The sequence below is a fragment of the Hyposmocoma kahamanoa genome, unplaced genomic scaffold, assembly GCF_003589595.1.
Source record: "Hyposmocoma kahamanoa isolate Upper Pololo Valley unplaced genomic scaffold, ASM358959v1 92, whole genome shotgun sequence".
Taxonomy (NCBI): Eukaryota; Metazoa; Arthropoda; class Insecta; order Lepidoptera; family Cosmopterigidae; genus Hyposmocoma; species Hyposmocoma kahamanoa.
In genome coordinates, this window is record NW_020654748.1 from 24,025,727 (window position 1) to 24,053,693 (window position 27,967).

A 27,967-nucleotide genomic window follows, 5' to 3' on the forward strand; every position below is an offset into this window, starting at 1 on the left:
TAAACCCACAGGAGATAGGCTCAACTAGCAAATGCAAACAAATTCGGCTCTGGTACTCACCGGCTGCTGCCGCGGCACGCTCGTTACGCTCGGTCGACTCGTGTAGCTTTGTCACATACTAACCTAACCTAAACTCACAGGAGGTCGAACCAACTAGCAACTGCAAACAAATTAGGTTCTGGCTCTGGCACTCTCCGGCCGCTGCCGCGACACCCTCGGTGTACTCGCTCGGCTCCTACAGCTTTGTCATTTACTAATCTAACCTAAACCCACAGGAGGAGATCGAACTAATTAGCAAGTGCAAACAAATTCGGTTCATTCACCATTGTACCTAAACACCACTGGGATTACTCGGTGTATGTTATATCTGAAATGTTCACATAAAATGAACATTATGCCATTGGTATATTAGATTGAAACTTGTTATATCAGTCGTCTATTATACCCAGTGACCTTTATATCATGCAAGAATATGTCCAATGTCTGTATACCATAAATTAATTATATCTGTTGAACGTTATATCGACTAAACATATGTCATTTGTTGTTGTATATTACGAACCGCACCCAATTGAAAGCCTTACAGTTGTACGAACTTATTGCCACAAACACAGTTTTCATAGGAAACTGGTATCTTGAATTAATTTTTAAAATTATACTTGTGTCACCTATTTAATGCGATTTAGTATTTTGATTACAAATCAACTGGCAGTATTTTAAGACAATAGCAGCTGCTATTGTCTGCTGCTGTAACTGCTGCTAGACGATCTGAATGCAGACGGTTTCGACAGACTTCAACCAGTCATCGCAGAGAACGAGTGTAGTTATTGGACTAGGTACTCCATGAACAAAATTTATCTTAAAAAACATCCCAGCCTAAAAAACACCACCAAAAGTACAAACAAATTTAGCCACAGATCAAGCAACAAGAACGAGCCCACCAGTAAATATATTTTAGAAATCACAGCACTCACTTAGAGGACACTCATAGAACGGCCGCATATATTTAATAATTGGACCTTTTGGGCCGTAAGACACTACGCTCTTGCTTACTTACAAATACCAGCAGTAAGGACACTCCGCGAGTTTTGCCAGGACACAGAGCCCACGTACCACTATGCACAATCAAGATGTCTATGTGATTCCATGATTCAATTATATAGCTTTATGACAATTATAATATAGTTTTTTTACGACGCCCTGTAACGGGACAACTAGGTCGTGCGCCGCAACTATGTCGTGCGCGGGTAAGCGACAAGCCTGTCCATAATAGTAGTACTAGTCCCACTCAGAGCTTTAAATCGTAAAGATTTGAGGATCACTGCCTCTGCGCCCGCCACCCAGAGACATAAGTAATTTAATTTCATCAGCACCCCTAACCTTCAAAACTGGCACATAGTAATATTCACATTATTACCTGGTGTCAGAAATAGGTAGGGTGGCAGTACTTCCTAGTAATAAATATTCCTTTTTTATGTTTTATTTTATGGCTTCCTTTACATTTTACTTGTATTTAGATTAAGTTATTAAGAAATAATTTTAACTTTATTGTCGTTAGGTCGTAGGTCGAAACACAAAACTGCGATGCGATTTCGTGCGGCAAGGCATCTTACTGCCACGGTTCGGGTAACCCTTCCTTCGAGGATCATCAACCGTACTGAACGTATTTTTTAAACTAGGTAGCGACATGGATCGTAAAAAGATTGTTGTACTGCTATTATTGACAAGAAAGTATAGGAAAAAAACACAAAGAAGATTAACATCGCGGGAATGCGCGATGCGGAGCAATTCGCAAATTCTTGCGATGCATCGTGCGAGCTCGTAGATTTCTGCGATGCGACGTCGCATCGCACTTTTGTGTTTCGGCCCTTAACCGTATCTGTGTGTAACTAACTTAGGTTGTAAATATAACTAACATTTTTGTTTACTTCTAATTGAATTATTAATTATTGAACGTAAGAGAGCCAATAAGAGGGCCTGTAAAAGGGCAATTATACGCATCAAGATGGACGAAAGGAAGGTTTTTTAACTATAACTATGTTGGTAAAAAACTGAACGTATTTTATCGATTTTTCAATAATAGTTACATTATTGACTAAGGTTTTGATAATGAGATCGACAAGTGCGTGATTAAAACGACCACGCACTTGTGTTTTGGAGGCGGGGTGAGTGTACTTTAAAAACGATTGTAACGGAAAAGCCGCGGCAGTTGGTATGAATGTTGTTCACTGTGAAATACATTTACACATTGTGAATATTCAAACTTATGTATACCAATTTTCTAATACTCATCTAATTTCATTTCTATGGTATGATAATATAGAAGCTTTGCGACGTCTGACTGGAATTGTAATTTTATGAAGGAAGGCTGAGGAAATTACTTATACGAGAGTAAAAAAAATTAATTCATTTTCATTTTGCTCGCAAGACAACCAATCGTAATGATAACAAAATTTCTGCAAAGTCTGGAAGATCCCAAACAACGTCTTCTCGGACCCAACATCTGGTTTATGAAGTGGATAGGATTAATACTTCCGAACAATATTTTTTTGAAAATAGTTTATATTTTTATACACGAATTAGTAACATTTTTCGTGATTACGCAATACATGGCGATTTATTTGGTAAGATCTGACTTAGATCAAGTTGTTGAAAATGTCAAGATATCGTTTCTGAGTATTATCTGCGTGACAAAATCAAACGCCATCATATTTACGCAGAAGAGATGGAAACAAGTTCTGGACTACGTTACTGAGTCAGACGAATACGAGAGAGAACACCAGGACAAAATTAGAGGCGAGATTATTGACAAATACACAAAACATTGCCGACGAGTTACTTATTTCTTCTGGGGTTTATTATTCGTAACGTTCCTAACAGTAATTTCTTCGCCTCTACTGAAATTTTTATCGTCACAAGACTACCGAGAAGGTTTTCGCAATGGCTCTGAACCATTTCCTCACATCTATATTTCGTGGATGCCCATTGACAAAAATCATTCCCCTGGTTGCTGGATAACAGTTATTTGGCACGCTTCTATGTGTTCATATGGTTGTTCGCTCATGTCAGCTTATGATACATGTATGATTGTGATTATGAGTTTCTTTGGAGGAAAACTGGACCTGTTGAAAGCACGATCCAAACTGGCGCTGGGTACTTCAGGAAATAGAATCAGCGACGACGAGATTGATAAATCGATACGGCAGTTATACCATGAGCATATCCTGCTACTGAAGTAAGTAAAAGGTTTTGTAAATTACTAACTTAAAGCTACAAGAGACTCAAAGTTAAAGTGAAATAATCTTAATTTCATAGGTAAGCAAATTACAAAACTCCATTGCTCAGTTCTCACTATATAGAAAAGTTGTTTCGTGACTAGTAATAACCATTATCAAAATAAAACGGGTTGATCAGATTTTAAGTATCCATATTACTGAAGAAAAATAATTACCAATAATATACTTAGAAGAATCTCGACTCAAGTATAAACGATATATTCAAAAACCAAAAACCAAACGAAATAATGTTAAAATGTAATATTTTTATGTTTATTTTTCTTTCTTTTTTATTTGTGTATGTGCAATTTGTGAATGAATTAGGTATTCTTTTGCGCCCTCAATTAATTTTATTTTTCACTTTTTCCTGTACCCGAAGGTTGCGTGGAAGAGATTGCTATTTAGCAACAAGGCCGCCTCTTTAAACTGTCATTTTTTATTATTATTTTTTGTATTATTATGTATTTGCAATAAAGAATATTTGTATTTTATTGTATTGTATTGTTAAATTAAGTTATTCGACCTAAAATTTAGGCAATAAACAATTAAGTGTAACAAAAACATCCATCGTTATCATCAACCTGATTGTCCACTATTTTGCGTTATTGAACTTTAATTTATTTATTTTATCCTTAACTGCGAAGTCACTGAACAGAATAGTATTTTCTGAATTAAGGTCACAAAGTTATATTATTATTAATAATATATCATAATAATACATAATAATCTATCCCTGGTCATCCACCACGTGGTTAAAGCTTCATAGCAGAGGACAAGATTTGTTTCATAGATCAGAGCCACTACCATGCAGCGGCAGCATGCGATCCTTTACTCCAGCTTCCAAGCCATCGTCATATCATTTTGCGTTATGACCCAGGTAGTGAGCTTCTAAAGTATTCGAACTTTTTGGTTCACCCTCGCAAAACTAACGCCCCAGTTTGTCGTCTTTTTATTTAACATTCGTTTGTTTGACTTCTCTCGATCCCAAATAGCGTGTCGCGATGGAATCAATGAAACTCAAGTATAATCACGATCGGATCTATCAATCACGTCAATCATCAATACAGTAGTTGTTCCGTAATGCTATTTTGTAGTAAGTTGAATTCCTGCTTTTATTGAACAACGTGAACGACGAGTAACTCGCTTAAGATAATAACCTTCAACCCATTCATACGTTTATACGTAAATAATTTAATTAATATAAAATAAATTGTTTTGTTCGCTTTTCCCTTCAGCAATACCCTCACAACAAGTGAAAATAATATTAGGCATAACTTAAATAGAACATTACACAGCTTGACGTTTTATTATAGTAAATTTCATTTTATGGATACTAATAATTTTATTAGTAAATATTTTCATTTGACTATAGATAGGTATATCGAGTTTGTAGGTTTTCGCGATTGTTACACATAGGAAATGAAACTATTTTTCCGGATTTAAATCGCGTATACTTGTTTTTTCAAACAAACCGACGTTTCGTGCCCTTTACAGGTCCCCATGATCACGGTTGACTGACGGTTGGGACCATTAGTATTACTAATTTAAGGTTCCCTCATGTATTTCCAAATGATATTGTTAAAGTCTTTAAGTCTATAGACATAAAACATACTGCTGACCTTGATGGTCTTTCAGTCAGAGTAATTAGTTCTATAGTTGACTGTATTGCGCCTTACTTAGCCTGTGACTTTAATAAATGTGTTGATGATGGTGTGTTTCCTGACCTCATGAAGCAAAGTAAAGTTATTCCACTTTTCAAATCTGGTAGTATGTCAGACACCACCAATTTCAGGCCTATTCCAATACTACCAACACTCAGTAAAATTTTTGAAAAAGTTATTCTAAATCAGATGTGTGCACATTTTTATAATAATAACTTAATGTCTCCTAAACAATTTGGTTTCACTCGGAGTCGCTCCACAACCGATGCTGGTGATGAGTTGATGAAACATATATTTGATGCATGGAAAGACTCACATGACGCTACTGGTGTATTCAGTGACCTGTCCAAAGCTTTTGATTGTATGCACTATGATACTCTGGTCAGGAAACTTCGCCATTATGGTGTGGCTGGACGTGACCTCGACCTTCTTAAATCGTATTCGAATGGTAGGGCCCAGAGGGTCAATGTTAACGGTACGAGATCATCAGGGTCTGCAATAAGCATGGGTGTCCCTCAAGGTTCAATTCTAGGTACATTTTAGTTTTTAGTTTATATTAATTATTATTTATTATTAGTTTAAAACATGAGATAGTATTGTTTGCTGATGATACTTCATTATTATTTGAAGTTAAAAGGCACCAATGTTCCTACGACGATGTGAACAATACTATATCTAAATTAGTTGATTGGTTTGCTGTTAATAACCTGCTTCTTAATGAGAAAAATAACAGATTGAGTGACATTTACATTACCCAATGTTAGAGAGACGGTCACAAACATTGTAGTTAGAAACGAATAATTGAATCTTGTGGATGCGGTTGTATTTCTAGGTATAACGTTAGATGCTAAATTCCAATGGGGTCCAGATATAAGTAAGTTATCCAAACTGCTCAGCTCTGCAGTATACGTGATTAAAAAAATACTGAAACTTTCAGACGTCGAAACCGCTATATTGGTTTACTTCAGCTGCTTTCACAGTCTAATGACATACGGCATTTTGCTTTAGGGTAATGCCGCCGATATCAATAGAATCTTTGTCCTGCAGAAACGTGCGGTTAGGGCAATTTACAATCTGGGCCCCAGAGTATCTTTGAGAGATAAGTTTAAGGAAATTAACAGTCTTACGCTAGCGTCACAGTACATCTATGAAAATGTAATTTATGTTAAGAAGAATAGTAATCTCTTTAAATAGTGACAGACATAATATTAATACGAGAATAAAAATAAACTAGCTGTTCTTGATAGTCGTCTTCACAAAGTGACAAATTCATTTAAGGGACAATGTATACGCTTCTATAACAAGATTCCGATTGATATACAAAACTTGCTATTCACGAGGTTTAAACCTATAGTGAAACAAAAACTTTTCTGCGTACTTGGACGACAAAAATCCGTGGTAGTAACCCGTTTAGCTCATGGAGGTACTCTCGATCTCTGGTGTTTGAAAGCAAAACTAAAAATATATTGTAAATGTTCAATACGTACAAATGTTATTTACAAAGAGCAACCCCTAAAGTTTCTTGCTCATTCTTCTCAGGGAAATCTACCTTACGAATGAGCGGTAGGTAGAGTTTAACCAATGTGAAGATTTCAAGTATAATAATGCTTACCCTATGAAATAAAGATTATTTTGATTTTTATTTTACGTCATATAAGGGTAATGGCGCTGGTGAAATTACAGGCACATGGGACTTGTCAACTAATGTCTCGGGGTGACGGGCGCAGTGCCAGTGCCCGTCAGATCTTTGCTATTTAAAGCTCTGAGTGACACTGCAACTGTTATGGACCGGCGTGTAGCTTACCATCAGATGCACGGCTTGTTCGTCCCGTCACTAGATATTACAAAAAAGTCGGTCGGCTGGGCACGGGTCGCCTCTCAGGCGCGGGTTTAGCCCATAGTCCGCCACTCTGGCCCAAGGTCTGGGTCAAGGGAAAGTCAGAAATGCAGCCCTGGATTCGAAACCACGGCCTCTGCTTAAGAGGCGGTAGGTCAAACCATTAGGCTACCAGAGCTTAAGATAAAGGACCGAATTATTCTCGACTCATGTCTAATAGGTATGTACAAGCTACAGAACGAATGAAAGAAGGTTCAAATTTCTACACAGCATTTTAACTTCTTCTTTACAACCAACTCTTCTGTACAACAGCGTTTTAACTTTATACATAAGACTAAAGGGGTTAAAAGGGTCGGGTCTTCTGTGTTTTCTGTGATTTGAAAGAGTAACCTACAATTACGTTAAGTCGCAATTTGGGGTAACACCTTAGTCATTTCTTCAAACGTCAATATCGTGTCACCTACAACTTATTTTAGATGATATTTCGTACATTTTATCCCCGCCGAAATTCGATAAATGCGAGGGGATGGAATTTTCCAACAAGTGCCGCTGGATGCAAATTGTTCCTCTGCTACTCTTTGAGGTTTCCTTGGTAAATAACACTTTCATCTCGTGAGCAGCGCCCATGAAGTTGGTGCCGTTCTCGCTCCAGATATTTGCATAGTGACCGCATCTACAAAAGCGTTTGTAAGCAGCTAAAAACCCTCGAGCTGTCAAATCGCGTACAGTTTTAACAGACTGCACATATTTCGTACACTTATTTTTTTGTTACTTAGGCGATCATGACGGAAGCACTAAAAGATCTGGGCTGCGGGGTTAAGGTTAATGGATGACTTATTAATAACCTGAGGTACGCTGATGTCACTGCTCTCATAGCATCCAGAAGCGAAACTTCAAATCATCGTCGACAGAGTGAACGAGTGCAGTGCGAAGGCCGATCTTAGAATGATGTCAAGAAAACTAAATTCATGGTTATCTCTAGCCCAGTACTTATATCAGTCGCAGGACAAGAACTTGAGCAGCTCTGCAAATACAAATATCTCGGCACTTGGCTAACTGAAGACTGGGACAGTGAAACTGAAATTAAAACCCGCATTGAAGTTGCCAGGAGTGCGTTCAATACTATGAGGAAAGTATTATGCTGCCGTCGTCTTAAGATTCCTTTGCGCATTCGACTTCTTCAGTGTTAAATCTGGCCAATACTTCTATACGGATGTGAGGCCTGGGCAATAAAAGAGCATCTCAGGAAACGTATTGAAGCATTTAAAATGCGGGCCTACAGAAGAATGTTGCACTTATTATGGACTCAGAAAGTCACCAATGACGAAGTTCTGCTACTAGGAGGACAGAAGCGTAAACTTTTGCAGACCATCAAACAGCGAAAAGGTGCATATCTGGGTTATGTACTTAGGCATGACAGATACGAGCTTCTGCAACTGATAATGATGGGAAAACTCGCTGGTAAAAGGAAAGCTGGTCGTGAAAAATCGTGGTTGAGGAACACACAAAATTGAACTGGGATAGCGAGTGCCGTCCAGTTGTTTAGCCTCGCCAGATAAAGATAAATATGCAGAGCTGACTTCACTGGTTAGAGAGGCACCTTAAGAAGAAGAAGAATACATTTATTAATTCTAATATAATTATTTAAGGGCATGTGCTCTTCAGTTAATCTAATTTCTATTTTCTAAAGCTTTCTTACAAATTGTATAAACATCCTAACTTACAATTAACGAAATTATGTATCTTCATTTCACACTTTATTAAGTGCCGAAGAATACAGAAAATTATACAATGTTAGTATCTTATTAATGAAGCTACATTATAATTTTTCATCGATTTAAGTCCAAGGTGCTAATAAAAATTGTATTCTTATATTTTAAATTCTACAGCACCGCCCCTATGATTTTATTCACAACCGAAGATCCAACAAAAACAATAATTAGGCTACTAATGTACTCATTAGTACATTTCAAGTTCTTTTTTATTGGTCAACATACAGTTACAGAGGTACATGAATTACATGGTGTTATAATGATTGTCTACAGTGCGCCTTAAGGCATACGAACTAAATAGGTACATTTTCTTGGCTAATGTTATATTTGACATTAGTATCGGAATTACTTATTCTCTACATAATCTACTAATAAATATTTTGAATTTATAAATTTACATTATTGATTACGATTAAACTCAAAAACTCAAAAATCACTACATTTACGGATTTTCCTCTCCGCAATCCTTTCTGTTCATTTACAAATATGTTTTTATTTTTATTAGTCATACAGATCTTTGATTTCTGAGTGGCACTGCAACTGTTATGGACAGGCGTGTAGCTTATCATCAGGTCACTTGATATTATGAAAAAAATGTTAGTATTGTAGTCATTAAAAAATACGAGACGACGAGAAAAAGACGAGAGTGACTTTTAAGAATGAGTAACACACATGAGTTTTTTAAAAATATTTGTTTATAATCTGCCTTGTCGTGTAGCCTTTAATTTGTATGTCGTTGTTACAGGCAGTCAAGATTATTCAATTCTCTGCTATCGCCTATAATGTTTCTATACGTCGCCTTGTGCTCATTGAATCTTTGTGCCGTCGTGTTTCTGCTAGCTGTAAGTTTACTTCGCGGGTTTTCTTAATATATAATTTGCAATCAAGCACCAATTCACGTCTCTTCTAAGCTCTAGATTAGATGATGCGTCATTATAAACTTGAATACACATTAAAGTGTGTATTAAGTAATGGTTTGAGCACTTGCTTGGTTGAAAAATAGATTTTAGTAGCAGTGAAAGAGTTCGTCCAACCTTACCTATTTCAGCCGCCGAGCTGTAATGTGAGCATTGCTGTCTTCCAGTTTTGAATGGTAAGGGTGCTGGTGAAATTACAGGCACACGGGACTTGTCAACTTATGTCCCAGGGTGACGGGCACAGAGCAAGTGCCCCTATGAATACGCGTGTTGCTTACCACCTGGCGCACGACTTGTTCATTCCGTCCTTGGATTTATAAAAAAAAACCTGTCTTGCACAAAATACCATATAAAACTTTTTTTTTAGTTATTCTTATCGCTATCTAATTAAATGTTAGGGACATAATAATTATTGTATTGTTTCCAGTCAGCAACAACAGCAACCCAAAAACTGTTTTTGGCAGTGTTTTTACTATTCGGAATCGCGCAACTTTTTATGTATTGTTGGCAAAGTAACGATGTTCAAATCAAAGTATGTAAAAATTATTTTACAGATGTTTGCCTTCGTTGTCAATAATTTATTTACTAGTTTCTTGCAACTTTTCTTACTTTCACAGAGCGAACAATTAATGTACGGGCTTTACGAAAGTGAATGGTGGGTCGCTAATGCCAAACAAAGGAAAAGTATTCTAATGTTGGCTGGACAATTTCGGATCAAACATGTTTTCACCGCTGGACCGTTTACTTCTCTCACCCTGTACACGTTTATTACGGTAAACAATAATACTTGAGAGTCTATACTGCCTTAAATGGCTTCGGTTGATTCCGGATAACAGTGAAAGTGTTGAATCAATCACTCTGGAAAAATATACAGTAAAATAGAGGATATACAGTGATTACTATGCGGTGTAAAAACACGATTCCTAAAAATTCAAAAAAAACACAAACTTACCTCGAAATTTTACAAGAAAATCGCTGTATTCTATATGTGCTTTACATATACTAGTATTGTTTTTATATCAGCTGAACTAAACAGAACATTTAGGAACAAACAGGCCTTAATTTCGTTTCGTAAAAAATAAATTCTGAAATAAAGGCCCATTTAGATGGAGAGAGTTTATCGCACGCTTCGTGACGAAAAATCGTACGCGATTATCGTAAGCAATAATCGCCATAAGATTATCGTATCATAATGTTTACATTCAGGCAAGAACTAAAATCTCGCCTACGATTATGTCATACAAGATTCGCTAGCAACTTAATCGCCTCTTCGACTGTTTACACAGAGAAATATGTAGTAAGGAGATTCTTGCTTACGAGTTTTCGACTTGCCTAAACACCATCTCGTATGACATTTTTTCAAGTTCATACGATTATCGTACAAATCGGTTCGAACCGTTTTGAGTGCGAGAATTGCCATTCGAGTTCAGTGATCACTGCGGTATGACTATGGATATATCAAAATGATGCAAAAACTATTCAAATTTGAAACTGCTGATAATATTAAGTTCATTGCACTGTATAGAAATATATATTTATTTTATTTTATTTTTAATTTTGTAACATTTTTGAACCTTTTTTCCTTTTCCTTTCCTTAATTCTTGTCTTATAAAAGCAGTGATAAACAAAACACCCTCGCGCACTGTACTCATGGTAGAAACGGCTGGCACAAAAACTCGAAATACGATTTTTGCTTTCAAGTTCTGTTTACACGGAGACGTTCAATATTGAAAAGCGAGGCGATTATCGCTCACGTGGAAGGACGATAATCGTGAATGTTTAGACGAGGAAAGTTTTTTATATTCTTTCGATTTAACCAGTGTCCCCGCCGCTTGACCTAAGCAAAATGAACCGTATTAGTGTGGAAAAAATTAGAATTCGGGGCTGAGGTAGTATCGACTCTGAAACTAAAAACACTTGTCTATATATTATTATTTTACTGTAGTGCAATGTAGTTCTAGCCGTTCACTCAAACTCTGTTAGTACACTGGCAATGTCATTTTAGAAGTTGAGTATTGTTTTTAAAAATCTTATTTTTTAATTTTTCAGATTTTGAAAGGAGCATACAGCTACTACACGCTGTTGAGAAAATAAGAAAATTACATTTTATTCAGTAGTATTAAATCAGTAGCTTGTCACATTTAGCCACTATTGTGGAAAACAATTTATTGTTATTCATATCGTTTAGTAGTATAACAAACCAGTAGTTTGACATATTTACTATATGAGTCAAATTTATAAAAAGTTTAAGTATTCACTTGAATACTCAAACTACAAACACTTGCACTATAAATTAATGTAGTTCTTTCTATTCATCTGCACCACACTTACTGGTGCTCTGGTATATTGATAATGTCATTTTAGAAGCAGAGTAGGTATTATTTATATAAGTTTTATTTTCATTTTTAGATTTTGAAAGAAATATACAGTTACTACACACTGATGACAAAATACTTACTAAATTGCACTTCACGTTATATTTTAGCGCAAAATGGTAATGTACAATGTCGAAGTTTTATTTTAGAAGCACAGTAGGTATTATTTATATAAGTTTTATTTTCATTTTTAGATTTTGAAAGAAATATACAGTTACTACACACTGATGAGAAAATACTTACCAAATTGCACTTCACGTTATATTTTAATGCAAAATGGTAATGTACAATGTCGAAGTTTTTATTTACAATAAATTAAACAGACTAGAACTTTTGGCTTTTATTTAAATTGTTGCTGATGTTTTATATATTACTAAGCAATTAAGGTACTTGAGAGGCTCATTTTTTGATGACATCGTTCTTAAAAATAAGCGACTTCTTTTCTGTTAAGCAAGTAGTGCACTACGATCTTGTCATCAAACTGTCTAGACAAGGTGTACTTAATGATCTTGTTGATCTGTTGGCTTATTAGTATAGTCAACAGGAAGACAATATTAGGTGGGACGTGTCTTGTTTGACAGTTTAATTCCAGGGTATCCTGACCTCTCCTGAGCTATTTAACGTACATATTATAATGATTTCATTTAGGAGCTAAGCAGTGCCAGTGTAGGGCTGAGATTTGACAGACTTGTTAACAGATTGAGTTGTGCAGATGACATACCTAGTACTGCTCAGTTCGTCGATCAAAGGTATTGTGAAGTTAATTCCTATAGTTCGAAAAAGCTAAAATGGTTGTTTTCAGGTCAGGAAAATGGCCAAATGTAATTCCACCTGTACCTATATTTAAAAGATCATCATCATTTATCGTTCAGTTTCCACTGAAAACATTCGTATTCTAGTGCGTAAAGTGCTGATACTGCGTGTCGTCGCACATCGGCCGAGACGCGGACGGTCGTCGCGATGACCCAGTTACACATATTGTGCAAAATCCGGCTCAGCATAATTTTTATTTGTTAAGGCGAAGCTACTCTCGTAATCATGACGAATAATAGCCCCTCACCAACTATCAAGCTGAAGACGGACACGGAACATATGTTGTATCAACGCTACATTGAAGAGAAAGCTGAAAATATCCGACTGCAACGCTTAGCTGAGGACATGTAAAAGCAAATTAATTCTCTTCGAGATGAATTGGGAAATGTCTTGGTACAGCGAAACCATGAAACTAATCATGGAACCAGTGTTATGGAAACTAACCAGAGTTCTGAAGTCCAAGTTGTAGAATACTGCACGGATGAAGAAGAGCTAGCTAAAGAAACAAAGTGGATACGATATACATCCATTAAAAACCTCGAAGCTTGTACCACAATGTAATCGGTGTCAAGCGTATGGTCACACACAAAAATACTGTACTAAAGATTGTAAGAAGCCGTCAAGTGAAAAACCCAAAAGTGTACATTGTGGAGAACTACACCCAGCAAACTATAGAGGATGTATAGTCGCCAGAGTAAAGTCTAAATATGCCAACTGATCATTCACCCGTAATTCTGCATTTAACTAAACACATCATCGAAACACGTTCATAGAAGCTTCACACGTCACACGGACTGGGAAAGCTTTAAATGTGATCTTAACAGTCTCGTAGACTTAAAACTCGCTTTGAAAACGCCAAGTAACATTGAACATGACTTAAAGAAGTTTATAATCAATATACAAGAAGCTGCTACAAAAAACACACCTTACGTTCTACTAAAACCACAGCGAAAAACATATCCAAAAGAAATAATAGATCTGCTAGCTCATAAAAGGAAACAGAGAAAACGGTGGCATATAACTAGATCACCGGATGACAAAACTTTACTGAATAACGTAACCACAATGTTAACAAAGAAAATTACGAAGTACAAGGAGGAAAGCACCAGAGCAGCACTAAAGCAACTGACTAATAATAGTACTACTAATTACTCACTATGGAAAGCTAGTAAAAATCAGAATAAACCCATCGTGCATATCCCGCCAATACGGGATAGCAACGGGGATTGGACAAAAACTAAATTACAAAAAGCCAAAAGGTTCGCAGAACACCTAGAGAACATTTTTCAACCCAATGAAGGGACGGCAGGAGGATTGCCTGACATTGAAGAGCTACAAGAAGACCTGGTGATTAAACATGTTACCCCAAGAGAGGTTCAAAGGGAAATTAAAATGAGGATAAACCCAAAAAGTCTCCTGGGTACGCTCTTATAACGGGAGAAATTCTGAGAAATCTTCCTCGAAAAGCTATCGCAAAATTAACAACTCTTATCAATGCTTCTTTTAGGCTGAGATTAGTGCCGGAGTTATGGAAAGTGGCTGAGGTAATTATGATTCCTAAGCCGGAAAGCCTCTACACGAAGCAACTTCCTACAGGCCTATAACCTTGTTACGAATAATGTCAAAGTTATTTGAAAAGCTCTTTTTAAGAATGCTGAAGCCCATACTCGAAGCAAACAATCTGGTACCTGACCATCACTTTGATTTCAGAGAACAACATTCTACCATAGATCCAGTGCACCGAATCACCAGCGTAAATGAAAACACCCTAGAAAACAAAAAGTTTGCTCTACTATATTCTTGGATGTAGCCCAAGCTTTTGATAAAGTTTGGCATGAAGGACTCATTCCCAAGCTTAAGTCTAGATTGCCGAAACAGTTCGCGGAAATATTAGAATCCTATATTGCTAATAATAAAATAGGTTCTTTAGAGTACGACAAAAGGGAGCCTTACGAACGCCCAGGGAAGTACTACCACCTTATCCATTTCTGCCGTCAAGCAGTAATGTAGGTAAGTATTACTGCGTTCCGGTTTGGTAGGATTACAGGCACATGGGACTTGTCAAGTTATATCTTAAGGTGACGGGTGCAGTGGTAGTGCCCCTAAGAACTTTGCGATTTAAAGTGCTCTGAGTGGCACTGCACCATACCTACACTCGCTCACCACCAGGCGCACGACTTGTTCGTCCCGTCACTTGGTATTATAAAATAAAAAAGTAAATAAAAAAAGTTTCACGATGACTTATGTGGTCAATACCGCAACACATTCAGGCATTTGCTCGGCCTGGAGCGATACTGTTGCACTTCATGCATGTTGTTCTGAGACTATGGAAACTATTTTTTTCCATCCTCTAAAATGTTGTTTCCGGTACTGACATACTTCGTGTCATCATGTGGCCTCGTATAGTTTCTTTTGTATAATGGCTTGGATGGAGCAGCAATGGACAAACTGCCGTACGTCGTGAAGTTCGATCATAAGTTAATATCAGATGAGGCGGTATCATGAATAATTGACATTGATTAGGATTTAATAAAGTTTTTACACCGTGACACATTGTTACGCGACTCTATCGCTCAAATTCATCGGCTTTATTTACAGAACATTTATTAGAGTTAAACTTCATACTTTTATGAAAGGTGTTTCATACACCAACACTGCCATCTTTTGCCATCAAATTTTTGTACGTGCTATACAACAAGCACGTAAAATGTAGCTACTACATGTTTGGTTCTATACAAGGTTCACGGGTACTTATATAGGAAATTAGTTTAGTTAATTTCTAATGTACCTATATCCAATTTGTTTCCTAGTTACATAAGTTAATTATGTGTTGTATTTCGATTGTAATAAGCTCCGAAAAGTAAATTAAAAATCCGCGTATTCAAAACATCACAATTAAATACTATATTATTTACTAACATTTTTTTTTATTTACTAACCTACCAAAAACATTTGTGCAAATAAAATTACGGAAATAACCGGATTAAATACTGAAAATTCCGAAAAATCTTGCGTAATCCTACTTTTTATCAACATAATTTTTATCGAGTTCTTAGGTTTTCGCGATTGTCACACATTAGGAAGTGAAACTATTTTTCCATATTTAAATCGCGTATATTTGTTTTTTGAAACAAAACCGACGTTTCGGACCCTTTACAGGTCCTATGGTCACGGTTGACGCACCTGTAAAGGGCCCGAAACGTCGGTTTTGTTTCAAAAAATATACGCGATTTAAATCCGAAAAAGTTGCTTCATTTCTTAACTTAATTTATATTTAACCAATAACTACTGTTAACCATTTTTATCATAAATCACTTATTATGAATTTAAAAGCGACTTTGTACATTTCGTAAACTTTGATGCTCGTTAACACTCTTAGGAGTAAGGATCACATAGCCGCCAGCCACACATAAAAATTCAAATGCAGCAGACACATATGTTTCTTCGAACGTTAACTAACAAGTCACGTGGCCCGCTGGCTGCCACAAACGAACGAGTACAGTAGAAGTTACTCATGCTCACGCCGTCGTCGTACCACGCTTTGGAATTCATCTTCTAGCATTGGTTAGACGCTCAAACTTAATTTTAGGCCACAAATTCGCAACAGTTGTGCAATCACAGGGGCGTTCGAGGTTTGCACGTACTTTGTGTCTTGTGTTGGATGAATCCAACACCACCATTCCGAGTTTCATCAACTTAGTACCTATGGGGGCGTAATACGAATATGTTTTATGTGAATAGTTCGCAAGATTTGCTGGGATTTATTTTATTTTTCTGCCTCAGGCAATGCTCTTATACCTACCTCAAGGCGGTAATTTTGTAAAAGATGTTAAATTTGGCATACCACTGTCGTCAGGTACATTTAACAGCGTGTGTGTGTGCGTGCTTTTTTTATAACATCAAGTGACGGGACAAACGAGTCGTGCGCCTAATGGTAAGCTACACGCCTGTCCATGACAGTTGCAGTGCCACTCAGAGCATTAAATCGAAAAGATCTGAGGGGTACTGCCACTGCGCCCGTCCCCTGAGACATAAGTTGACAAGTCCCATGTGGCTGTAATTGCACCAGCACCCTTACCCTTCAAAACCGGAACACAGTAATGCTGACAATACTGCTTGGCGACAGAAATAGGTAAGGTGGCTGTATTTCCCTGAACGAACTCTTTGACAAAGAGCACTACTGCTTGCCTGTGTGTATGTGTGAGTACTTGCATGCGTGTGTAGTAAGTACCTATTACGTAAGAGACGTAAACAATATTTTATTTTAATAAATTACATGTGTAGTATGAGCGACAGCATATTAAAGCGTTTATATTAAAGCATTTACGATTCTTGTTCCGTTGCTCTGAAGGCGAATTTCTAAGTGTATAGCTTGAAGTGCTGTTGACTGTACATTTTGGAAACGTTACGATGATACAGTACCATAAATTATAAAACTATAATAACACGTTGTTAACGCTATCTGCTGACAACTTTACTTTTTAATTCTTTGAACAGGGGACCTTTCCTGTCACCGCTCCCGCCCACATTTCACAGCTGTAATGGAAACATTTAAAATACAAGTTTTATTGTAACTATCTATCGTATTTTAATTAAATTGTCGTTTTGTCGCAAAATGTTTAAATTTTTTAATGTTTTACGCAACTTTTTATTCTTTATGAAATAATAAACAAAGTAAACTTTAAAAATATAGTCACAAAGAAATAAAAAATACACATTTGAAACCTCAACTTGAGTCTCTAAATTACGAATAAACCGTGAGAAAATTAAAAAGAAACATTATTAGATGTCTACTACAATAAAACCGCTCCCGCCACCGACGAGTCGCCGTCAACGTACACCGTAACTGCCTCCGTGGCCGAACGGTTACCATGCCGGACTGCCACGCAGAGGTCCCAGGTTCGATTCCCGGGCCGGGAGAAATACTTGTATGGCTTACATTTATTTCTCTCGTGAGTTTGGGTGTAATTTGTGATTGTCTATGTGTGTGTCCATGGCACCCGCGACACAGGGTTTCCCTAGTGCGGGGCTATGTTGAGTGTTTGCGTTATTAAGTTATTAACTACCTACTGAATACTGACTATCGCTGATAGGACATTTCAGAAGAGCTAGTCCGATAGGGCGCGACTTCCGTGAGAGCGACATAAAGCGTGACAAACTGTCATTGTTGCATAGAGAATAGCAATATATCGCGCTTTATTTCGCTCTAGCGCAGGTCGCGTCCTGTCGTGCTAACCCTACAGTACTTGTTAGTAAAGGTACAATTACCATATTATAATTACCTTATCTTATTATTGTAGGATGTCAGAAAACTGTTAAACTCGACCTTTAGTTATACGTTGTTTAACTGTGTACATTAGTATAAATAACTTGTGTAAAAACCCAAACAAACCAATAAATTTCTATTCTACCATTAAAATAACATTATATACTCAAGAACGAACTATCTGTTTTAATATTGTATGAGGTTTTTTAACATATACCTAGATACGTAATTATACAAGCTATGGGACATTTAACTGGAGGTGTGAATTTTTATGAGCAATTGTTGTGAAGGGGTATATAAATGAGGACAAAAAAATCCTAATCCATTCTCATTTTACTGCTGGTCGTAAGACAACGTAGCGCAATGATAACAGAATTTCTGGAACGTCTCGAAGATCCCGAACGATATCTTCTTGGTCCTAACATGTGGGTTATGACGTGGATGGGATTAATACTTCCAGAAAATATATTTTTTAAAGTGGCTTATATTTTTGTACACGAATTAGTAACATTTTTCGTGATTAGCCAATACATGGAGATTTATGTAGTAAGATCTGACTTAGATCAAGTTATTGAAAATGTTAAGGTGTCGTTATTGAGCATTATCGGTGTGATAAAATCAAACGCTTTCCTGTTTGGGCAGAATAGATGGAAAAAGGTTCTGGAGTACGTTACTGAAGCTGACGAATACGAAAGAGTACACAAAGACAAAATTAGAGGCGAAATTATTGACAGGTACACGAAATATTGCCGACGTGTTACTTACTTCTTCTGGGTTTTACTATTCGTAACTTTCGTAACAGTAATTTCTACGCCTCTTCTGACATTTTTATCGTCACGAAACTTCCGAGAAGGTTTCCACAATGGCTCTGAACCATTTCCCCACATTTATAGTTCGTGGATGCCCTTTAACAAAAATCGTTCTCCTGGTTCCTGGATAACAGTTATGTGGCACACTTTTATGTGTGCATATGGCTGCACACTTATGGCAGCGTATGATACAAGTGTAATCGTCATTATGAGTTTCTTTGGAGGAAAATTGGACCTGTTGAGGGAACGAGCTAAGCTCATGCTCGGTAGTCCAGGAAATGGAATCAGTGATGATGAGGCCGATGCATCGATGCAATATTTACACCATGATCATATCCTTCTACTGAAGTAAGTTTTTTTTAATTAGCTAGGTATTTAAACTCACAAGAGTATAGCCTTGTTTCACTTGCTTCAATCATCGTTCAATAAACACAACAGCTTTCAATACAGAAAAGTTATTTCATCACAATTGAGTACAAAATGACTAAAGAAGAGTTATTATATTTTTTTAACAAAATTTCCTTGATTGGAACCGTCTCCCCAAACAATGTGACCCTCGCCTCTATGGGGGAGATATTCGTATATACCTACTCGACTTTAAGAACCCTCATTATGCACGATTGCATATAGTAGATTGTACAACAAGTGCACAAAACGCGTCATTTTACCCGAGACGACTATATCCACTTAATGGATACTTAAGTCGAGGGTAAAATGGGTTTTGTGAATGAGTTTAGGCTTACGGTAAACTGTAGTAAACAAACGACCACACTCATTGGATTCGGATTCACTGCTCTATATTCGTTTTGATAAGGTGTCCGTACTGGCGAGAGAAAAGCATTTCATTCCGCGGAATGTACGCGAAGCTATCGAGATTGATCATCATTCGAATTTCAATCGTGATAGTGGATGGTCGGTACCCCCGGCTCGAATACAGTGTTAGGTTCTACCTCAGTGGTTAGTGTAGACGAGACTTTAGAAAGTGACGTTGTTAGTGTAGTGTGCAATCCTGCATATGACTTTAATAAAAATGAAGCAAACGAGGGTAGATTCCGACACCGCCTGCGCCCGCTACCGTACTGAGTGATCGGGCTGCCAGGGCTTTGGCGCGCAGTTTCCGTCCAGTCACCGCCGCGGAATCTCATGATTAAGGACCACGAATTTGTTCGAAACATGTCGAGCAAAAATTCCACTTAAATACGTGAGGTATCCGTTATTTTTAGTTAATATGTCTGAGTCTCGCGGTGGTTTTCTATTTAAAGAATTATAAAATTCATTTCAGTATGCTCTTATAGTAATTGCTAGTGTTGTGTACGTTTTTACATGTTTTGTAACTTTTTAATGTATATTGTTAATTATTTATTCCCATTTTACAGTTTGTATAATATAGAATTATCTAAAACTTTACACAATATCAATATTTTTTTAACGAAGCGTGAAAAAAGTTGTAGGTACTAAGTTTATCGACAATTTCCCATCCCACTTCACCGCTATACACACGCACTATGGTCACAGCCGCATCAAGAAAAACAATAATTAGACTAACTACAACACATAGTTTACTCGAATTACTCACCTAATTTATGTTTTCATCCCAGGCAGTCAAGATTATTCAATTCTCTACTGTCGCCGGTAATGTTTTTGTACGTGACCTTGTGTTCACTGAATCTTTGTGCTGTCGCGTTTCAACTTACTGTAAGTTTTGATCGTGACTTTCATAATATAATTTGGAAATACATTCGAATTTATGTCTCTAAGTGTTTGCATCGATGATGGGTAAATAGGATGTCAGTCGGTTTAAGTAGGTGCGTAAGCATAGGCAGTTCATTCTTAGGGAGTGAACGCCTTCTTTGTGCAAAATAGCATAGTAATTTTTGTTTTTTAGTTTTAGTAAAGCGCTAGGAAGATAATGATTATGTTTTTTTCCAGTCGGCAACAAGCTCAACCCAAAAGCTGTTCTTGGCTGTGTATTTACTATTCGGAATTGCACAACTTTTTATATATTGCTGGCAAAGTAACGATGTTCTAGTCAAAGTACGTAAAAATTGTCTTAGAGACGATCGCTTTCATTGACATTAATTTCGTATTTACTAGTTAATTGCAAGTTTTTTTATGTTCACAGAGCGAACAGTTAATGCTCGGGCCCTATGAAAGTGAATGGTGGGCCGCTAACGCGAAACAAAGGAAACGTGTACTAATATTGGCTGGACAATTTCGGATCAAACATGTTTTCACCGCTGGGCCGTTTACTTCTCTCACCCTGTCCACGTTTATCACAGTAAAGAACTTAATCTAAAAATACTGTCTGTAATAATACCTACTTAGTTCAGGTGTTACTATTTTGATGTAGGTAGTGCGACGTAGGTCTTTTTATTCACTACTTTACACACTTTTTATGCAATACTATACCTAGTATAGTATTGCATTATCTGGCCAGTATACTGTGATTTTAGGCACTCAAGTATATTGGTAAAGTCACTTTAGAAGCAGAGTATTGCTTTTAATTTTTTATTTTTTATTTTTTTTCAGATTTTGAAAGGAGCGTACAGCTACTATACACTGTTGAGAAAATAAGAAACAATTGACATTCTTCAGTAGTATTAATTACCTAAGTCTATAAGCATTAAAAAACAATTAATCAGTGTTATCAAATTTTGTGTGAAAAACATTTTATTAAATTTGACCAACTTGTCCCAATTTTATTCTTCAAATATAATTAAATGTTCCTTGGGCTTAATTCATAGGTAGGTAGGTAGGTAGCCTGGTTTACGACGATGCACCCGTGTAGAATGAAAAAAAAAGTGTTAAAAAAACAGCAACTGTTTTTTTTAGAGTTTTCTGACTCTAAACTCTACTTATCTGACTCTTACATAAAGAAGTTATATTTAATAGCGTGGTTGTAATTGATAAAAAAGCAAAATGGGATTTGCGTACTCTTACACTGTACTATATGCGTAAGAATACGCATGTGCGTCGGCAAGAGTACGCAACACCTTTTTTGATAGGACTCCGTTTATAGGTTGTACGAATCACCTCCATACCTTTCTTGGAATGTGATTTTTTGTCTCGGTATGCACGGATCTTGGCTCATGGAGAGCTTAGAAGAGTCTACTTGTGGCACGGACAAACCTCAGTTAGAGCGGTGGTGGTGCTTCAGGCGCACTTGTAGCCGTTATTTCATACATATTCGGAGCACATGCCTCGGGTCTGTTAAACCTTTAAAAATACTAGTCTCCTCCTTTTGCGAGGATTCAGTTGATTTAGAAAGAGGCATAGTGATAGAAATTTTATTCAGAAGTACACTCTTGCAACGCATAGAGTGGCGTACTGTTGCACACTTCAGCCATTTCAGAATAAAACTGCTACTAGCCCCCTATGTTGCAAGTGACCAGAATCGTTTACGGTTTGACCTCTAGACGAGTTTCTGGGCGATTTTATACAAAGTCAGTTTAAAAAAAATTTGCTTAGTTTAGTCTCAGCAACAATTTGAAAATACCAAAAAGTTTTATGCAAATACATCAAAATATTCTGACTTAGGTAGTTTCTTGGTTTTCAACAACTTTTGATAATTTTTCCGCGCAACAATCTCTACTTCCTATTAGCACTGCAAAATGACACTGAACTTAGTTGCTTAATGTAAATAATTTCTCGGCAATCTACATTGCGTACTCTTATCGGATAAGTCATCTTAGACCAGGCTACCCTAGCGGCGGAACGGAATGGAAGCGAATTTTTCTAACGATATTGTATACGCGTCTTCCGCGGAATTCTCGAGAATGCTCGAGAATAGTGTCCGTCAGGATGGCTGGACCAAACGAGATATACAAATCAAACTGTGCTCATTATTTACTACCTATTTTCTACTATTTAGTACCTTTATTGACATATTTGTACCTTTGCACTAACGGAAATATTAAAGAAATAAAGTGGCCAGCCATTCTGACGTCAAGTTGGTTGGACCACTTTACAACTTCCATGGTTTTATCAGTAGTTAAGGAACGACCACCAACATGGCCAGATTCCATAGATAACGACACAGGAAAAAACTTAAGTACACTACGACGCCAGACGAAGATACCATTCTTTACAATACAAACCAGGCCTATCAAAGGAAATAACAGACATTTGCCAGACGCAACAGATAAACGCACATCGCTATGCGAAAGACACAATTATCTTAAAAGCTTTGGCGACAGGAAGTGACACGAACCAGAGACGCTACGCACCCTTCGCGCTTGCCGATATAAAAAGGCAACACGCCGCGACAAACGACAGTTCACATTTAACCACAGTTCGCATCAAATCTCACAAGTCTACGTATCCGTACCAAACTCCGAACACAAGCTCCAAATCGCTTGCGTTACGGCTTTGTTGTAAAATCACCTATACGTATAATTGTAAAAGCAGATCATAATTGTGAAGTAACCAATAAACGTAATATTCCTCGAACTCATTGCACTTCGTACTTTACTCAAATAAAGAAGACCCCGCTACTCCTCGAAGATAACCACTTGGCAACCACGCCCAAGAAATATAACTCAGTATATAATTTACTTTTTTTATATCTTTACTACCTAATTTCTACCTAAACATACTTTTTTTCACTATTTTAGGAAGCTTCTATAAAGTCATTTGAAAAAATAATAAAAACGCCTTTGCAAAAATTATCATCTAAAAAAGACAGTTTATCTTAAGACTTCGTGTAATTGCTAATAATAGTTTTGTAGACGCTTAGACTATGCCAACAATGGTTTCTGGATTATCTTTGCAAGCTATATTTTATAATGATTATTATATTAATTACTAGTTGAATTCACTATTATAAATGTAAATTCCATTTGTAGGTATTAAGGAATGCAGAATCAGTTATTTAATAATCGTTTAGTTGTCATTTGATCGTAAATATTTGAAACCACCCAAAATATTCACAATGGTGAAAACAATTGTGCAAAGTCTGCTTTCATAACGTCATTCATAATTAAAAATAGTAATAAACAAGTCATATAAACGCATTAACGATGAAAAAAGGTAGACCATCAGCATTACCGTTAGAAGAACCAAACAGTGTGATTTCTAAGTTTGAAAAGTATTTTTAGATATAAATGACCTTCCTTCACCCTGTGATCCAGTGTTCAGAAATCTTAGTGAACTGTTACAATATAAGATCAAAGTCAACGTCAACGTTGACGAAGAACTACAGCCTCGCGAATGCTCGAGACATTCCAGTGACCGCGCGCGCCTTCTCGCGCATCGAGGCGAAATTGACGCGTCATCATTACAAAAATAAAAATAATTGTTTTTAAATAACGCACACACTCAACATAGCCCCGCACTAGGGAAACCCTGTGTCGCGGGTACCATGGACACACACATAGACAACCACAAATTACACCCAAACTCACGAGAGAAATAAATGTAAGCCATACAAACATTTCTCCCGGCCCGGGAATCGAACCTGGGACCTCTGCGTGGCAGTCCGGCATGGTAATCGTTCGGCCACGGAGGCAGTAAATTATTGCATACAATAATAAGTAATACCAATTACCAATAATGCCTATTCATGCACACCTAAATAATTCCTATTCACTCTCGCCTTGAAAAGGTCCAAGTTATGACGTTCAGGGAACAAGTCTGCAGGCACGGAATTCCGCTCCATAGCCGTTCGCGTGGAAGCGTAACGCTTCGTGCGAATCTTTCGAATATCCACAACATAGGAGTGAAACTCAAGCTTACGTCTAGTCCCCCGATGATGGAAAGGGGAATGCCGAATTAAATCGTGTAATTCCATCACACACTCTCCGTGATATATCCTGTAAAATACGCAGATAAAATAAGCAGGCAACTTTACGGCGGTGTTCAAGGCTCTGTAGCTTCGCCTCCACTAATTCTGGGTCACCTTTAAGCCTCTTGGCACTAGTAGCAGAGCCATCACAAAGGTGGCAGTAGCCAGGAAATTATCCCTATGTGGGTTTCCACATTTGTGTTGGTTATTGAGTTCTGGTAAACAATTTGTGATGTTATCTTTTGATCAGGCTTTGGTGCTGGAGAATCACACATTTTTTTTTTTGATGGGCACTTCAATTTTTCTTCACTTCAGTCTGTAAGTTAGTTTTTACTTATCTCCGATACTATACGATATTTGTATCGTAAAACGAGTCGCGACGCGAGCGGTACTTAGACATGGCAGGGACGCCATATAAGGTAAGGATGTTTACGAGTGAAACAACTCAATGACGATACAAGACTGATTTATTATGTCGGATCATCATACCTATATATATGTATATATATACACACTACACCATGCACGACCGGATTTGCGCTTGGTAAAGCTGAAGCAACTGACCCGGTGTAAAGTAGCGCCTCAGCCTGGGAAGGTCGCCAAGTTTCCTTGCTGCATTTTTGGCCATGGATTCAATGTAGGTATCTGCCGAAGTTCAAATTGGACGACAAGTCCATTCCAAGTAACTGGAACAGTCAGCCATCGGTATGGACGCATCACGAAAAGTCGGAGTCAGCTCAAAGGGACTCCGTTTTGTGGTGAATAGACACGCCTGCGTTTTGGTAGCGTTAAATTTGACAAGATTGGCATCGCCCCAATCGGAGTTGTCTTGAGCGTCAAATCCAACCGGCTAACCATGGACTCTCGATAAGACTGGATTTCTATTTCACCTTAACGCTACGCTGCATGGTTTTCTTTATAGCAGGTGTAAACCAAAGCGCAGGCAGATGCTTAACAGACTGGTCCGACAGAGGCATAGAAATAAAACAATTGTATTAACTAGAATCAAATATGTCTCACTTTTTTCATCAACAAAATTATTTATTTATTGTGTCTAACATAAATTGCATTTTCATAAAACTATTGTGACACAAATGTAATTTCCTTAAACTTCTCTCTCAGAAACATACTTAGGGCCCAGTTTGTAAACATCTAACATCCATGTTTTTGCAGATTAAAGGTACCTTTTCCCTAATATTATACACAATGGCTAGGGTTACATCTAAATTGGCAGCCTGTCAAACATACCAGTATTTGTTAGATAACACCTCATTAAATTTATTAACTACACACTCATCTATTGGTCTCATCCCTGGTATCAAATCCATTATCTTTCCTGTTCTTAATCAAATGCTTAATCATGCATTTCATTCTGTCCATCTTTTTTTTCAGGCGCCGTCTCGATTGCCACATAAGGTTTAGACGCCGTTTTCGGTTCTCTGCTATGGCTTCTAGTCTTTTTACTCTGTATTTTAACTGAATGACTTCTTCAGTGTCAGTAGGTTTCAAGTCTATTGGCTCTATTTGTGATATTGTAGGTTCTGGTTGTTGGCAAGGCTGAAATGGAAAATGATCTACATATAAATTCTAAAAGTTATATACCTGTAAAAACACCATGACGCTCGTTAGAGAAGAAAGTAAGCGTTTAGGATCGCCTTATATTGCTGCAACCAGACGACGCGACACTGCGATTTAATAGCAGCAATGAAATGGGAACTTTATCTCCTATATAATAACATTACACTTCGTTACACAGAAAATGATAAAAAAGATGCAGCCTGCGGCGCCACGGCGCCATGTGTGCTGCGCCTCGAGTTGTTTGGTCGATTATAATATAGAACATAATATTCCTAATAAAATAAAGTATGCATTACTTTAAATACAAATTAACAAAAGCCACGCGGCATACTACGGCGTATCGTGTCACAGCGCAGTGTCGTGCGGCACATCCTTTCAAATTATACATTACCTTCTCCAAAGTTTCCGCTACAAAGCGCAACGTCGCTTAACAGCTTTACCTTACATTTTCCTTATACCAAAGAAGCCAAGTTAGTACTAGCTTTGCCCTTGGCGCTCCGCTACGCGGTTTTAGTTTTTGTTATTTTGAATTCAAAGAAATGTATTTGTTTATGATACCAAGTGACGGGTGGAACAAGTCTAGCTCCTGGTGGTAAACGACACACCTGTCCATAGCAGTTGCAGTAGCCACTCAGAACTTTAAACTTTTGCAAAGAGCACGCTGTGCAGTCAGTGACATATGCTGCATTTTCTTTTTCATTTTATGTTTAAAGAAATGTAACGTCATCTAAATTAAATTTCATATGCTGGACATACAAAACAATTAGCTGGGCTCATATTTGAGTACCAGAGCATGCCAATAAAATATAACAACACTATCCTGAACCCTTAAATCAAAACCATTTTAAAAAATTCACTGTCTAAATTAGTTCAACTGAGAATCAAACTAAGAAAACATAATGTAAAACCACATAACATCCAGAGTGCTTAATAATTATTAAGCCACAAAGACCATCAGCTCGGCCAGACAGAATTCATGTTTTTCTTTATCTCTAGCTGTTTGTTACCTAAGTTGAAATAATTAATAGATAACATATTTTAAACTTTTGTTTTGTTACTTGAGCTGTAATTAGACTTTTAAATCGATTTTAAATATTAATTAAGTTATATAACTCACCGATATATTAATGCTAGGTACTGAATCAATAGCCAGCCGTCGCAACCCACTCTCCGTCAAGTAGAAATCTCTCGCCTCAAAATGTTCCGAACAAACCGTGCTAGAAGCTGTGGATGTCCAATCTCTACGGTCGACTGCTTGCTCCCACAGTCGGCGACGCTCCTTGTCACGTGGAAATCTGGACAGTTATCTTGCTTTTAACTACTTACTATCCGAAACGACTATCCACAAGTCTAGGCTTAAAACCACAATAAAATTTATTGTCAAGTGAGGGCAATAGTTTGCCTATGCAGGAAAACAATACAACTTACCTATGAAATGTAATTCCATCTTTATTTTTAGATGTTTTCGCAGAAGTGTTCTTACAATTAACTACAGCACATGTCACCATGATCTACTTGATTTACTTACAAACATTACATTATTTAGTAAATCACAAAAAAAATCTAAAAATGTCAAAATCTTCTTCTTCTTCGTTTTGCTTAATGGCGGTTCCTTCTTTTTAAGATTTCGCCAGTGTCGAGTTTTCCGCTTAGCAGAATGTAGATTATGTTTCTGTAAATCAAAAATGTGAAAGAAGTATTTGATCTGTCACTTCCAAAGTCAATGAAATAAATGCTTCTAAAATTGAACGCTGTACTTTTGTACAGTTCAGATGAAGCCAACAGCATACAATCGAAAGCCACGATAAAAAGAGACCGCAATCTAAAAGAGTGCATTGTAAACTCGGAAGCTTAATATCCGTTCAGAAACCAAACATCGATA

General features: G+C 37.2%; 3 protein-coding genes across 3 annotated transcripts; 2 read left to right on the forward strand and 1 right to left on the reverse strand.

Moving 5' to 3' along the window:
- The first annotated feature begins 2,441 nt into the window (after window positions 1–2,441).
- Window positions 2,442–11,556, forward strand: LOC113236846 (odorant receptor Or2-like). Its single transcript, XM_026473048.1, has 5 exons — window positions 2,442–3,235; window positions 9,291–9,387; window positions 9,890–9,994; window positions 10,080–10,235; window positions 11,512–11,556. The coding sequence occupies exons 1-5, from the start codon at window positions 2,442–2,444 to the stop codon at window positions 11,554–11,556; spliced, it is 1,197 nt and encodes a 398-aa protein (XP_026328833.1).
- A 6,723-nt stretch (window positions 11,557–18,279) lies between these two features.
- On the forward strand, window positions 18,280–21,415 carry LOC113236990 (odorant receptor Or2-like). The gene is made up of 5 exons (XM_026473228.1): window positions 18,280–19,073; window positions 20,324–20,420; window positions 20,655–20,759; window positions 20,848–21,003; window positions 21,255–21,415. Exons 1-5 carry the CDS (start codon window positions 18,280–18,282, stop codon window positions 21,297–21,299), a joined length of 1,197 nt encoding a protein of 398 aa, XP_026329013.1. The 3' UTR covers window positions 21,300–21,415.
- Window positions 21,416–25,318: 3,903 nt separating this feature from the next.
- LOC113236991 (THAP domain-containing protein 2-like) lies at window positions 25,319–27,657 on the reverse strand. Its single transcript, XM_026473229.1, has 3 exons — window positions 27,514–27,657; window positions 27,203–27,380; window positions 25,319–26,064 (listed from the first exon to the last, which is right to left on the reverse strand). Exons 1-3 carry the CDS (start codon window positions 27,591–27,593, stop codon window positions 25,801–25,803), a joined length of 522 nt encoding a protein of 173 aa, XP_026329014.1. The 5' UTR covers window positions 27,594–27,657; the 3' UTR covers window positions 25,319–25,800.
- Window positions 27,658–27,967: the final 310 nt, after the last annotated feature.

What these genes read in the sequence shown, in the direction of transcription:
- LOC113236846 (XM_026473048.1), top strand. Translation starts at nt 2,442, where the DNA reads ATGATAACAAAATTTCTGCAAAGTCTGGAAGATCCCAAACAACGTCTT. An exon ending in GAGCATATCCTGCTACTGAA is followed by an intron (nt 3,236 to 9,290) that starts GTAAGTAAAAGG and finishes TCGTTGTTACAG; the next exon opens with GCAGTCAAGATTATTCAATT. An exon ending in CCCTGTACACGTTTATTACG is followed by an intron (nt 10,236 to 11,511) that starts GTAAACAATAAT and finishes TTAATTTTTCAG; the next exon opens with ATTTTGAAAGGAGCATACAG.
- LOC113236990 (XM_026473228.1), top strand. Translation starts at nt 18,280, where the DNA reads ATGATAACAGAATTTCTGGAACGTCTCGAAGATCCCGAACGATATCTT. An exon ending in GATCATATCCTTCTACTGAA is followed by an intron (nt 19,074 to 20,323) that starts GTAAGTTTTTTT and finishes TTTTCATCCCAG; the next exon opens with GCAGTCAAGATTATTCAATT. An exon ending in CCCTGTCCACGTTTATCACA is followed by an intron (nt 21,004 to 21,254) that starts GTAAAGAACTTA and finishes ATTTTTTTTCAG; the next exon opens with ATTTTGAAAGGAGCGTACAG.
- LOC113236991 (XM_026473229.1), bottom strand. Translation starts at nt 27,593, where the DNA reads ATGGTGACATGTGCTGTAGTTAATTGTAAGAACACTTCTGCGAAAACA. An exon ending in GATGGAATTACATTTCATAG is followed by an intron (nt 27,381 to 27,513) that starts GTAAGTTGTATT and finishes ATAACTGTCCAG; the next exon opens with ATTTCCACGTGACAAGGAGC. An exon ending in TACCTAGCATTAATATATCG is followed by an intron (nt 26,065 to 27,202) that starts GTGAGTTATATA and finishes TTTCCATTTCAG; the next exon opens with CCTTGCCAACAACCAGAACC.